The sequence below is a fragment of the Urocampus carinirostris genome, chromosome 15 (assembly GCF_059441175.1).
Source record: "Urocampus carinirostris isolate Australia breed hairy pipefish chromosome 15, RoL_Ucar_1.0, whole genome shotgun sequence".
Taxonomy (NCBI): domain Eukaryota; kingdom Metazoa; phylum Chordata; class Actinopteri; order Syngnathiformes; family Syngnathidae; genus Urocampus; species Urocampus carinirostris.
Window position 1 is genome coordinate 27,537,210 of NC_142363.1, and position 15,290 is coordinate 27,552,499.

The following is a 15,290-nucleotide window of genomic DNA, read 5'->3' on the forward strand; positions in this document are numbered from 1 at the left end:
AGTCGTGTAGGTGGCGGGTAGTATATCGATGCCAAGACTCGCCATGCTGAATTCCTTTTCTTTAAATCATTCCACGCTGGGGTTATATTTCGTAATACAGTGGAACCTCGAGACTTTGAATTCAATTCGTTCCGGGGTGCTGGTTGACTGTTTTCACTTTTATACAACTACAAATAAAAACAAGTTAGGAATGCATTATTAGTCGAATTCTTGTTTTTTCTGTGAAAAATTAAGAAAATTCTTTGTTTAATTTATTAAACGGAAAATAAACAATTTGGAGATTATTAGTATTTTCAACCTCCTGAAAATAACAATTTTAAATAATATTTAAAATTGCATTAACTTTGCAGTTGTTAAAATGAAAGTGATAATCCTGGATCAAAATAGTTGCTCATTGCTCACAGCCTCAGTGTGTATTATCCAGTGACACTTAGTGGCGTAAAAATACCTCATTTGTTCATATTAAATACCTCATTTGTTCTAATAAAAACATTGCAAATATATTAGGACAACTTAAATAAGCTGAGATGTTAGGCTGCCATCTTCTTACTCTGGAAGCCCAAATTACCATTTTCCAAAGGCAGCTTGGCCAAGTGGTTTGTTTAGCCACTTGTTGCACTCAACTGAGATCTGCATTTGATGGTTGCTGTGAGTCAGGCATATTCCACTTTTTCCTCAGTTTCTTTCTCTAGCCACTCACGATAGGCACTTGGCTGCAGGCGATGGCTCGTATTGTTAGCTGCGCTTTGTAAATGAATTGAATTCATGAAAATCTGGTATTAGGCTCCCCTTTTTGCCGAGTGTACTTTTTTTAAGTGTTCTTTTCTTCTGACGCACATGTCAAATTCATTTAAAGCAGCAATGACCTCTAGTAGTGAATTTCTACACACTGTCTCTTTAATATTTAGGGTTTTTTTTTACAATTTATTTTTAACCTTACATGGCCTTTCTAGTATTCCCCAAAATTTCTAAAATAAGACACGTGAATTTTAGAAGCTTATTGAGTATATTTGTGAAAAAAAATATTTGCCCAGAGAAAATACAAAAAGAAAATTGAAATAAACATCGCTAAACAGGACAATATTTTATATTGATCCCAATGATTTTTTACAATCGGGCATTTTGGTTTTTTTTCCTTTGATTTTTGGTCACCTAATGAATCAGCATTTAGTCATTTAAAGAAGTAAATAAGCAATGAAAAATCACAAAAGTGAGTCCCAAGGCTTGCATTTAAAAAAAAAAGGGGGGGGGGTACATTTCAAGGTTCCACTGTATTCGAACACACAATAGACAGACCTGTCTGCACGTGGCGTCGGGCGATATTCAATTAGCTTCCGAGAATACAAAATTGTCCAAATCCCCTCTCAGGACCCCATGGAAAAACTCCTTTTTATTTTTCTCGGACAGCCCAGCAGCCATTACCTTCACCCACCCCTGTTGTATTTTGTCCCTGAAAACTCTGAGCACTGTGGAATTTCCTGACTTAACTTATGCATATTTGAATACTCTTCCCCCCAAAAAATGGATGTATTTTTTGTCGTACTGTATTTTCTATCCAAGCTATGTGACGTATTGTCCAGTGTGTTGTTTGTAATGGCGAAAAGCAAAAAGAAAATGTGAATGTTGAAACGGTTTCTAACCTTGTGGACCTGTTACGATCTAGGTGCAATGGCTACTAAAGTGAGACGGCATGACACGCGGGTCCATCCTTACCAAAGGATTGTGACCGCTGACAGAGGTCAGTTTAGCTCTCAATTGATGCATTTCACTGATGTTGATGATGACCAAGTCGGGATTCTCGACTGTTTTGTGTGTACTGTTGTTTGTGTTTGTGTGTCAGCCCCCCCTTTACCCCCACACACACACACACACGCCGCCCCAACCCAGTCTATCTTCAAACACCAGCTATATGGTGCGTTGTGGCGTGCAAATTTTGTTTACATTCGATCCGGAGTGGGAAAAGGGGTTCGTTTGCACACCAAAAAAAAGGAACAGGAGGCATTTTCAACAGGGCTGAATTCGAGATGGGTGTCCTTGTATTAGGTTGTTCTCGTTTTAGTGCAATATAGCCTTCTATGTTTTGCATGGCTAATGTTAATACACCATGTTGTTTATCGTGTATGAAGCGCATTTATTTTAACTTAAAGGTTTGAGTGGGTGTCATACATTAGGGTTCTTTCGCTCACTTTTTTACAACCTTCTCTCCTTCGATCTCTTTTGCTTTATCTCCCTGTATCTCTCTCCCCCGCTTCGTCCCTTTCTTCTCTCTCATCCATTGCATACGTTTCTCTCTCTTGCCCTCTCTCACTTACCCGCTCTCTTTCGCCCTCTTCCTCGCACCCACACCCTCGCTTCTCTCACTTTTTCCATAACTCATGCTCTCTTCTGGCCCTCTCTACACTTCCACTATCATTCTATCTCCTCACCCTCTCCATAACATTCTCCTCACACTCTCATATGCCCTATATCGCCTAACCCTCTACAACATTCTCTCTAGCCTCTCTGTCCCTTGCTCTCCGTCTCACCCTCTTTCGTTCCATCTTTCTTTTTTACCCTCTTGCTCTATCTCTTGTCATCACTCTCTTTAACCTACCCCCTCTATAATTCTCCCCTTTTCACCCTTTATGCCCTCTCACCTCACCCTCTACAACACTCTCTCTAGCCTCTCTGTCCCTTGCTCTCTTTCTTGCCATCTCTATTGCTCTCTGTCTCGCCCTCTTTCATCCCATCTTTCTTTCTTACCCTCTCCTTCTTGCTCTCTTTTGCCATCCCTCTTTTATCTTACCCCCTCGATAATTTTCCCCTTCTCACCCTCTCTTGCATTCATTATTGCCCTCTCCTACGATCTCTTGCCCTCTGTTGCTTGCCCTCTGTCTCTCGCGCTGTTTTTCTCGCACTTTCTTCCCCCCCTCGCTTCTCTCACTTAGTCCATAACTCCTGCTTTCTTCTGGCCCTACACTTCCACTATCATTCTATCTCCTCCCCTCTTTCTCACCCGCTCCATAACATTCTCCTCACACTCTCGTATGCCCTTTCTCACCTCACCCTCTACAACACTCTCTAGCCTTCTGTCCTTCAGCCTCTCTGTCCCTTGCTCTCTTTCTTCCCATCTCTATTGCTCTCTGTCTCGCCCTCTTTTATTCCATCATTCTTTCTCACCTTCTCTCTTGCTCTATCTCTTGTCATCCCTCTCTTTTATCTTACCCCCTCTATAATTTTCCCCTTTTCACTTTCTTACATTTATTATTGCACTCTCCTACGATCTCTTGCCCTCTGTCGCTTACCCTCTGTCTCTCGCGCTGTTTTTCTCTCGCTTTATATCTGCTATCATCCCCGTCAAGTGAAAATGCTTTAAAAGAAGAGAACATTACTGTGTATACATGGATATATTGATTTATTGTAATGCATGATATTATAATTATAAATGCATATACTTATATTTATTACATTTGGAGTTAAATATGCTTCGGGTACCATATGGTGATGTAAAATGTTCTATCTTATGTTGAGTGCATTTAATATTTCCAAAGGTCTCTCTCCCACTAAGCGGTTTAACCGTTGTCAGTGCCTTTTTTTGACTTCTCAGGATGTCTGCTACCTACGTCGCCTTCGTAACACTTTCGAGGTCAATTTATACCCATGGATATTTTGTTTATTATCTTGGCTTCAAACCAAAAAAACAAGTCTGAGGAAACGATGGATCAGCCCTGTTGAAAATGCTGTATTCGTGTAAACGAGCCCCTCGGATATGTGTACACTGTGTATATTTCCAAGCTCAGGCAAAAAAAAAAGTGATGCTAGCAGCTTGCTGGTTGGTGCAGCTGTGAAGCCAGTACACGTCGTGCTTTTGCAAGCGTTAATAAAAGACATTCCTTTTCATTGCTGATTGGCGCCTAAAACTCATTCCCCCAGCAAAAAGAAACGTAGCCATTTTGGGGGGGAGAAATGTTATTTTTCTACCAAGTTCAAATTAGCCTCCCTACAGCTTGCATTCCCGCCAGTGTACTGCGAGATGTGTAAAGTTAATATTTAACCTGTACACCAGGTACTGTCATTTTATATCGGAGCTTTTTTATATATATATCGAAATGTATTTATGGTTCTTGTGTATATTTATATTATATCAGAGTATAACTGCTAAATAAAGAGAAAAAGAACAAACGGGGAAGGAGGTTGATTGAATTTTCATTTCACTGGGTGTTGTAGCGCTCGTTTTTATGACACTAATCACACAAAACAAACCCCCCCAAAAAGACACTGAGGCCATGTTTACATGTCATGAAAGCATTTGGATTAATATCGCGCTTTTGGGATTTTATTTTAGTTAAAAACTTCATTTGTAGTTGTCCAGATTAGGCAACCGCCATTTAGCCACATGCCATCCATTTAGAATGACACAAAGTTTCCAAAAAAGTCCAAAAACAGGTATTTTGTTTTCTGTGGACTTTGCCTGACAAAATGGCCGCCTCTGAGCTGGATAAAAACAAATGAATTGTTCTAATTAATTTCCAATACAAATTTTATTGGACTTCCTAATTAGGACGAGGAGAGCTGCTATCAGAGTTATAGAAAATACAAATTGAAGTGCCGATTTTGTGAACAACACAGGCCTTTATTTTTTTTGTAGCTAAATTACGCTGCATTTCCAAGAGAACAAAAGGAAATATTTGTGTGTAATTGTAACAAAATTAGCATTTTTAAGTAAGATTGTGAACTCCAAAGATTCTAATCTGGCCTGAATTTAGCTAACACGGCAAGTGAATGGCATTGCTTTGGTGCCTCGCTTCACATCACGTAAGCGGTTAATGTAAATAATTGAGCAGCTAATCTCAGTTTCAATGACCTCAACTACCAATGCTAATGCTGGCTTAGTGGACTCGGCCACTTATATCTTCGCATTAACGCATATTTTGTTTTCGAAGAAAAAAACCCAGCTATACATCTCCCAATTTTATTTTGTTTCTATTCCGTTCCGGCAGTCCACCCTGCTCGGACTTTGCACAGATTTTCGCTAACACAGCTGCAAGTCGCATTAGCGATTAGCATGACTTTTGTGCCTAACTTCAATTTAGCCGCGAGTTTTATTTTGGCATTTTTAATGTAAATAAAGCATCCCCTGTTTTACGTACCAAACTACTAATGCTAGCATTGTGTTAATGCTTAAACTGTCCAATTTTGATTTAAAAGAAAACGTTTCAGATTTCTAATAAAACTATTTAGACTTTTTTTGTTCTCAAAATGTTTAATATTTTAATATTTTTCTACAACGCCGGCCCCCATTTCCTGCCTCACTAGATGCTATGTTCTGTTTCGTTTGTTTTCTAAATCGCACGTGGAAGAAAAAAATGTGTGTGGACATGGCCTCATTTGCAAGTTGTTCATTTTCTGTTTGTCCGCCATCTTTTTTTGCTTCAATTTTTATGTTTTTTGCAAGACATTTGGCCGCTTAATCCAACTAGAGTGGGCGGGGTTAGGGTGGGGTTCTAATTCCCTCACGATTGCATTCATTTTTGTTGTTCAAAATGATGTCATTCCAGTCTCTTCCTTGCTGACACTAATCCCCTTCTATCTTTGTTTTTTCTGTTTGTTTTTGTTTTTGTTTGTTCCTAACCACCTGTAGCCGCCACCGGCAACTAACACCAACCTTCTGACCTCTGAACTCTTCACCCAATGACGAGCCGCCCCCCCAAGCCTGCCTGCTGATCAGTTAACTGGTAATTTTGCCTTTTTGTCGCTAGCCTGGCTCTCTTCTCTCTCTCTCCCCGGGGTGACTAGAGAGAGAGAGAAAGAAAGAAAAAAAAACCCGAGGGGAGGCGCCGACCCTTAACGACGACGAAAACAACAAAAATTGTGTCCCACTCATTGTTTTTCCTTGAGTTGGTTGAGTTCCGTTCCCATTCTTTCTCTTTCTTTTTCTTCACCAGTCACCGCGCCGCGGGTGGGGATTTGTTTGTGGTGTTAATCATACTCGTGCACTGACGTTATTGAATAGCAATAAGATGCCAAAACCAGAGAACCCACCCGCCCTCGAACCCACAGTTTGGACAAACCCCCTCAAATATTCGACTTTAGAACAACGGCCCCAGAGATCAAAACGTTGAAAAAGAAACAGAAGGAAAGAGAACACGGACTTTGTGGGAATTGTCACTTGTACTTCTGACACATTCTGGGTGTGCCCCCCCACCACCTTGCTCCCCCCCTCCAAAAAAATGCTTTTCTGTCTTGATTTGTTCTCAAATTGCATGGCTGTAACGATTGCAAACAAAAGCTTTTGTTGTGTTCATATTATCTTGGGTTGAGGTTTTTTTCCTGTTTGATTGCAATTGGACACAAATGACGCAGGCTGCTTAATACGGGAGCCCGAAAGTGACAAAAAGCAGTTCAAATCATAAGAATAGCAGGCGATTATGTAATATGGCTGTTCATGTTCGATGTCAGGAAACACGTACTTCGTATCCTTTCGGATCTATGAATTAAACAATGTTATTATGAATATTTCTATGTTTTTATATTTAAGAGCATTGTACAAACATCACTGTTTATAAACAAAGCCCGATTTAATTTCAAAACTATTCTTCAAACTATTAAACTACGTTAATGTTTCTAATTGATAGATTTTAAAGAACCTCGTAGGAACATCGTGGTCACGTTTTTTATAAAAAGTTTTCCATTATCAAAACATGTGTGTACTATTCTTTGAAATCTAGTTATAAAAAACAATTATAAATATGAAAATTGAAATATTTGAGTCGTATGAACATGGTCATTAAAGTATTTTTCGCAAAGCCCATTTAATTTCCAAATGTCCCATACTCAAATTCGACATCTATAACTGTGATGACATTTTTAATGAATTGATTTCAACGAACATTGTACAGACATTGTAATAAAACAGTTTTCTTAGTTTTCTAATAAAGCCCATTTTTGTTTTGAAAGGTCTTAATCCATTAGTGAATTTCCCTACGGGGATGAATAAAGTATCTATCTATCATTATCACGATGTCGTTATAGCATTTTTTACAAAATCCATTTTGTTTTAAAGTGCCTCATTTTCCACTACTATTGAATTTGTTTATGCTATTCTTTGAAATATATGATAACAAATATCACGATTAAATACGTAAAGATTCCTCTATTGAAGAACATTGTACGAATATTGTGGTGATACGTTAAAAAAAAAACAAAAAAACGTACTATTACTAATTACTATTGAATATGTTCATACGAATCTTAAAAATCTATTAATTAAAAATGCTACAATAATTAAATACTTTTTTATTCCATTTAAGAACATCGTACACGTATCAAGGTTAAAATGTCTGTTTATAGTTTTTAACAAAGCCCGTTTTTGTTTTCAAACTTCCTTTTCCCAATGTAGCGTTTTACTATTTAAAATACAGTTTTAAAATAACCCAATGCTGTCAATCAAACCAACGGGGGCGGGGCTACTGGACAGACATGACTAAATGGTGTCCAGGAAAACCAATCGATTGAGAATCAAACTGATGTTTTTTTTTTATGTTTTTAATAAAACCACAGGAATTAAAATAAAGACGTTTTTTAAAAAATACTGTATGATATTCCTAAATTACGGAGTGTTTAGTTATTGTTAAAAATGTATACGATAGTACATCCCATTTTTAGAAACGAATAGCCATGTTGCATAAATGTCCGCTGTTTAGCTTTTGGTACTTCAAGGCTCCTGTTACATAACCTCAAACGGGGGTTGGGGCCTAACTTGGGATGAAGGGTTTACGTAAACGCGTGTGCTTTTATTTTGAAATTTCCTTTTTTTTTTTGTCAAAAGTGGGGTGTTCAGGGGGCGTGGCCATCCACACGACATCCGCGTTACAGTGCCTGATACATTTAGATCAAACTAGAAGTTCAACGTGAGTTTGCCGAGCTGTGATAAAAAAAAAATAATCAAGTGTTACGTGTGCATACTTAGCCAAAGGTTTTTATTTTGAAATCATTGTTGATGAGAACTGTACTAGCAACAGCGAGTTTCCATTTAGATGTTTTTATTTTTGAATCGCAGAAAGGTAGAGGTTTGGAAGAAAAAAAAACACTAAAAAGTCTTGCCCGCCTTTTTGCCTTTTTTTCCCGCCAAAAGTCGGCCATTTTGTTTCTGCCAAGCGCATCCACAATGTGTCACGTTTTTTGTACCTTCCGATCTCGTTTTTTGATCTCAAGAACAAAAAAAATAGGATGTGAAAGCCATGCCTGCCTGTTCAAAATTGCTTTATACATACGTCTTATATAAATATCTATAAATATATATAGAAAAGAAATATGTACATAACATCATTGCATATAAACATACGCAGAAGTCAACAAAAAAAACAATTGATCATTTTACAGTACAGGGTGCTGGAGTAGAGGTATAAAAACAAATCTATTTTTGCCAATTTTAGCTTTTGATACTTTGCAGATACAAAAATCCGTGGGGAAAAAAAAGCTAAAAAAAAAAAAAAAACAAACGGGTGGGGAAGAGTTGTCGGCCTGGACTTGACTGGAAAGAGTTTATACTAAAATACATAAACTGGGAAGGAATCACGTCAAAAAAGTGCCTTACGTTGTGAGTTTTTGCGAGAGAGAGGAAAAAAAATACATACGCAAAGCCAGCACCCGGCCCGTGTTAACCCTATGCAACCCAAATTAGCTGACTCAGCTAAATATGTGCCATGTTTTTTCGTTTTTTTTTATTTTGTCTTCCTGGAATTTCGTTGAGCTTATTTTCTATTTTATGATCTACTCGACAGCCCTTTACGCTGCTGCGCCAGCGGGCTTTTTTTTCTTCGGAGAATCGTATAAACCGCTTTTATTTTTCGATAATTTTTGCGACACCGTTCCGGCAGGGCGAACACGTAGCAATGCAGTGGGAAAAATACATTTAGGTTTTTTTTTTGCGGCATTTATCAGATTAAACAAACGTCGGGGAAGAAAATTCGGACGACAAATAACAAACGATAAAATAATTACGTACGAATATAACACGTCAGAAAAAAACGTACACGCTAAAATCGCCATTAAAGGGACAGTGTGTGAAAGTGTGACAACAAATACAATAAATTAAATTAAATGCAATTTCCTTTAACAGAAGACGATTTTAGCAGGAAAGTTTGTTCTTAGAACAGGAAAATAAAATTTAAATTAGATTTTAAATGGTTTTTTTCCTATAAGGGACAGTGTGTATTATTTGATCACTACATGTTGCTGAAACACAAACGAAATAAGGAAAATAAGTGCTTATATGATGATGAAATGTTTTTGTATCGGCAGGAGCGCTGAATAATACACACTGTCCCTTTAATGCAACCACGAAAAAGTTGCAAAGAGGTCAATCAAGCGTTTGTTTTCAGTGTTACTCTTATTCTCCTTTCTCTTTACGATTATTATTTTTTTGGACAATTTGAAAAATGCAATATGGCTGTACGGCATTTGACAGTATTATGAGAAACCGGTGTTACTTTTGACATCCAATCGGTGGAAAAAGGTTGGGAAAAAAGACAGAAAACATGAAAAAAAAAACGTATTCTCTCTGGCCTGCCTACTATACATGTATGATAATGTAATTAACAGCCATTGTTACAGGTTTATAATGTATTTTTCTAATCTCATTTTTCTATGTATATCAATCATGAGTGCTTTTTTATGACCCCGCCCTCTTTTCCTAAGCCCCTCCCCCTTTACCCCTTTTCACCTCACACACGGGGAAGTGTTATATTTTGATTTTTTTTTTTTTTTTCCCCGCCAGGCTCGTTTTACTTTTATTAGTTTCTCTTGTATTTTTACATGCTTGCTATTTAGTTTGACACATTGTATGCTGTTATTTTGTTTTTCTCCTTATTAACCTCTCGGCATTTATTTTAATAAAACATTCTTAGTAAGAATTTTACTAATGCGCTGTGTTCTTTTGTCTTGTGTTTTTAATGAATGTGTTTAACATGGGATTTAGCAACAGGTGATACATGTGGCTCTTTGGCGCTCCCTAGTGGCCTCCTAGCGCTTTAAAAAAAAAGTTTGATAATGGGAAAATATATGGTTTGTGTGGGAGGGAAGAAATTACACATTTTTAACGATTTCCTATATATACAGTCTCTCTTTCTCTCCCTTTTTCTTTCTCGCTCTTATTTATATTATATATATATATATATATATATATATATAATATAAATATCAGTTATACGTGTGTATATTTTTGTCTAAAACACTACCAAAATCAAACTTAGGACACTGGCCAAAACGATTGTTCATTTTAAATATATTTTGTCTTGTTTTACGATAAAAGAAAATACTCGATAGGCTAAATGGATTTAAAAAATAAACGGAAATTTTTACTGCTTAAAAAAATCTGCAGATTGCTGCTATCTAGTGAAGAGCACCATGGGAAATATTTTGGGATCAAAATAACCATTTGGTTCCTTCTGATGTGTATATATATATATTTTTTTTTAAATACTTTTATTTCAGTGACACTTCATATTGGCAGTAAATGTTTTCAGTTTTAGGTATGTATTGTTACTTTTGACAAGATTTCTTATCTTATTTCTTTGATATGAATGAGAATAAAATACTTAAAGAAAAATAGTTTTAATTAGAAAATATTTAGCTATTTCTAAAGATACATTTTACCATAATTAGAAAGTGCAAAAAATTAGACATTAAGTGTTCTCAATTGACCAGAACTAGAAACTAACACTTGAGCATTGTTCATTTTCTTTTTCTTTTTTGCAGTGAAGCTGTGCAACCAAAAATAGTTTTCTACTTCATTGTCTAAAGCTGTCCCTAATTTTCTATTTTATTTTATTTTTTTCAAGTATTTATTAAAAAAATCATTTCCAATATATATATATGATTTAGTTTAGTTCAAAGAGCTGCTAGACTCTACCAGTGTTCCTTTCTTTGATCTCCCCCCCATGCACACACACACACACACACACACAGTTTCCTTCTCTAGTCACCCACCTTAGTTACAGTCGATGGCCACCATCGATTTGAACTTGAGCGCCACAAAATCGTATGAAATCGAATCAAATGGATTAAATTGTTTCACCGCCTTTTAGAAGATGCAAAAACGACTACCAAAATTTAATTCTAATTTTTTAAAGTATACAAACCGTAAAGTTCCGCAGGTTGCCGCCAGCTCATGAACAGCACCATGGGAAATAGTTTGGCATCAAAAAATTAAACATTTCCTTTCCTCTATTAAAAAAATCCAAAGTTGGATTCCAGCTGTTTTTTTTGTTGTTGTTGTCGTTCTTCCGCCTCCTTTTCCATTCTTCCTCCTCCACACTGGCGAGAAAAGATGAACTGCTGCATTAATAATCCTTATTATTATTGGCAGGGACGCTCTTTCTTACCTCTTTTTTTGGGGTTAAATCCCTACGACCAAAAAGAAAGAAATCATAATAAAAACTTGATGGCTCTGTTTGTCCTCTTTAAGCGCACAACGGGGATTAAATGTGTGTAACGTCAGCGTTAGCATCTTCTCAAAAGAAATGAAGTGAATTATTAATAACTCCTGTCAAAACTGGATTAGTCGCGGGGAAAAATAGAAGAAACAGAAATGCTTGCTGTTGTTTTTAGCGGATTTACTTCCTCCAATGGTTGCTTTAATAAAGAGATGAATATATTATTATACTATATTATAACACTAGCTTGGGGGTAGGGTACCCGCCCAGAGACTGGGAGGTTGCCGGTTCGAGTCTCGGCTGGGTCATACCTAAGCGCTCGGCAAGGGTTGGAATTGAAATTTGGTCACCTAATGACTCCCACATCAGTTGGGTTGAACGAGGGGGCTGGGAATCCCCTCCTGTATTAATCTCACAGAAAGAGTAAAAATGTGAATGTGTTTTTGACTCCAGCCACCTTCCACTAGGGGGATATGGCTCTGGTGTACATATATATATATATACAGATACTACCTGAACTACAAACGAGTTAGGTTCTGGCCAATCATTCGTAAGTTGAATTTGTTTGTATGTTACTTCAGTGCTATATTTTGTATGTTTAAGGTTTATAGAAGTAACCTGTATTGTTTTGTACTAAAAATTAACATTTCATAAAATCATATGCTCTATAAAGATAAATAAAGCAAGGTTTGACTTACTTTTGGGACTCGCGCGTCAAGAGGTCCTCCTCCATGGTAAAAAGTGGCCGAAAAAAGTGTTCCGACCATTTTTCTCAACCGCATCAAGCTTTCTTATTCCACTTTCTTTTGAAAAAAAAAAAAAAAAAAGGCTCGCCTCTTCCTTACAATTTACACCAAGCATATTGAATGGATGCTCAAGATATTAAACAATAAAAATGTCAAAGTTACAGTATAGTATGTTTACACACCAACTAGGGAGCAGTTTTCTTCTTTGGAGTGGATGCTGGGTGACCGGACATTTTTCGACATCCCGAAAAAAATTATGGTATCTACCGTTTTGCCTATTATATAATAAACAGTATACTTGTTTTCAAGACTATAAAGATAGCTCTAGTAAAACGTCAACATTATTTCAAAATTGGTATCAGAAGCATCAGTTGGTACCGAATAATATAACAAAATAAAAGCCTTAAAATTTGGGACAATCAGTCCATGTACTTTTATAGTAATTTACACATGAAGAATTATTAAAAAATAAATTGCATTTGAAATGGAAAGATTAAAAAAAACACTGCTTTAAATGTTTAAAAACACTAAAGCCATATCTATTATTTTTTTCATGTGTTTTGCAGCATAAAAGTTCAAAATTATTTTGACATTCAAGTTCCTTTTTTGTATTCAAGGGAATAAATGTGTTTTGATAAAGATGTGTGAATTTAATTGGACCGCTCTGTTGCTCTTTTTCGTTCTTTACACAAACATGTAATATATATATAAAAAAATCATAATTATAAAGAACGTTTTTGAATAAACAATTTACTTAAATATATTATGAAATTATTTCTTTTGATATAACTGTGTGTGTGTGTGTGTGTGTGTGTGTGTGTGTGTGTGTGTGTGTGTGTGTGTGTGTGCGTGCATGTGTATATACCATATATAGAATTAAAGTTTATATAAAGTTTTTATGTAATATATAATATATATGCATATGTAAGACTGCATTCACAACATGAGCTACTTGGGAAGATTCCTGAGCTGGAAGAAAAATATTTTCATCATCTGTTCATCAGCAAGACGTCACTTGGGGGAGGAACAAGTAAGTCATTTTTATTGTACAGTATTGAGAAGATTTTTCTGTGAAATGCACTTTTTTGACTGCCCAACAGGTGCATCATCTCGTATTCTTAGAAAATATTTCCTAGTTTTCTAAACTCACCTAGGAGAGGAACAAGTAAATCACGTTACAGATCGAGTCGGCTTTCTACGTAATTTACACGTTTAAAACGAGTCGGCGGGTTTTCCCTTTTCGGTCTTAGAAGAAACCCCGTCACATTTGATGCCTTCCGCCAATCGAGCGGGCGCGGAAGTAGGCGTCTTTGCCCGCCAGGAAGGAGCATCAAAGGCGCCAATTGTCACCCGAGCCAGCTGGGAGCAAGAGTCTTCTTTTGCATCAGCGGCCACAGATGCACAAGCTTCCTGTGGAATCAATGAGGGCATTTATCCGGGCGCAGCTGCCATTTGCATGCCAGCTAGTGAAACATTTATTTCAGTCAGCATCTTTTATCTCTTTTGAATAGTAGGCCCAAGCCTTCATTGAACCCTAAGCGAAATTTATATTTTGGGGCTCACTCAGTGTTCTACTGTAGGGGTAGAAGTAAGTTTGGCCTCAGAAATCCAGCCCCTGGCCTGGAAGTTACAAAAGTGAGTACATCCCTCACATTTCTGCAGAGATTTGATTACCGTATTTTCCGCACTATAAGGCGCACCCCGAAAAAATAGTTTTTGGTCCTATTTTTTACATACATAAGACGCACCGGATTATAAGGCGCTACAATGGGAACGTGGACAAAACAGTCAGATAGTTCAGTCCAACTTATTACCCCCTTAATATTCCCAAAGCTTGCAAAGACGCAAATACGTGTCGAGAACACGTGCGGATGCGGCGTCCGTACGATGTCACTCAAATGCATCGTTTCATCATTCGGAAGGTTAAAGTCTTGGGATTCAAGAAATGCCAACCATTCCTTAGTTTCTATTTTCTTTTTCGCTCGCAACTTTACTGTGCATATGACAATAAACACTTGGAATTGAGTTGAATTTAAAAATAGACACTCCATTCCATCCATCATCTGCACCGCTTATCACAGAAACATCGAGTTCAGTCTGAAACTAGATATATAGCCGGAGTAGCTCACCGAAGTCGTTGTGTTCATAATAATGTGCAGCCGTGGTCCTCTTATATCCGTGAGTGTAGTAAATCCAGGAGAATAAAATATTTACAAATACAGTATAGTAAAAAATGCTTTCTGTATGCCGTAAGCCACGTGCTATACACATTCATCTTTTTTGGCCAATTGCAGGCTTTGTTTTGCCGTTTAAGCCAATGCCAGCCTGTAAATGATAAAAAGGATCCGCCTCTTGACCTCCGACTAACTTTAGCGATTCAAATGATGATTGACACATTGGTTAGGAAATGAAACGCCGGTATATAAATCCCAGCATACACCGCGGACTACTTGGCGTTCGGGGGAAAATCTAGTTGGCGACTGCTTGCCTTAGTTGCAAGACTTTGCGAATTAATATTGATCCATAAATAAGGCGCATGTTCAGCTTTTGAAAAAAAGAAAGGCTTTTAGGTGCGCCTTATAGTGCGGAAAATACGGTATGTTTAATTGAACAACACTGAAGAAACATTGCTTCTACACGATGAAAGGTAGTATATCAGTAGGTTGTATATCATCTTGTAAATGTATTGTATGTTCCTCTCAGAAAATTAAAATATAGCCATTAGTAGCTGAACCCCTGGTAACAAAAGTGAGTACACCCTTAGGTTAAAGTTCCTGAAGTTCAATATCGCAGCCAGGTATGCTACAATTAGGGTTTGTAATCTGCAATGGTACAGAATTCAACTCCAAGAGCAGGTTAGGGTTGATTTACACTAAATATTCAAAGTAATATGGTACCAAGTGGGATACTGAAAGTCATCCATTCCAGGGAGCTCCAACCTTTTTCAAGCCGAGAGCTACTTTTTGTTACTAATTAGCGCGAAGGGCACCCACTTTCGTATGCATTTCTGAAATAGCAACTTAGCTAGATGGCTTGCTAAATAGCTATAAAGGTAGCTTGATAGTTAACTAGAAAAGTTAACAATAAAAAAACTAGATAGCTAGCTAAAAGAAAAAAAAATCCGTCCAAA

General features: G+C 37.1%; 1 protein-coding gene across 5 annotated transcripts in view; it reads left to right on the top strand.

The window, feature by feature from the left end:
- Positions 1-9,898, top strand: part of qkia (QKI, KH domain containing, RNA binding a) — a 109,704-nt gene extending 99,806 nt beyond the window's left edge. For 3 of the 5 annotated variants that reach the window (XM_088353832.1, XM_088353833.1, XM_088353834.1), the window contains exon 7: positions 1,664-2,428. In XM_088353832.1, the coding sequence (XP_088209958.1) occupies positions 1,664-2,043 (380 nt within the window). In that variant the 3' untranslated portion in view covers positions 2,044-2,428. Of the gene's footprint in view, positions 1-1,663; positions 2,429-5,620 lie in introns of those variants that run through there. The other 2 variants (XM_088353835.1, XM_088353836.1) reach the window with 1 other exon arrangement.
- The last annotated feature ends 5,392 nt before the right edge of the window (positions 9,899-15,290 follow it).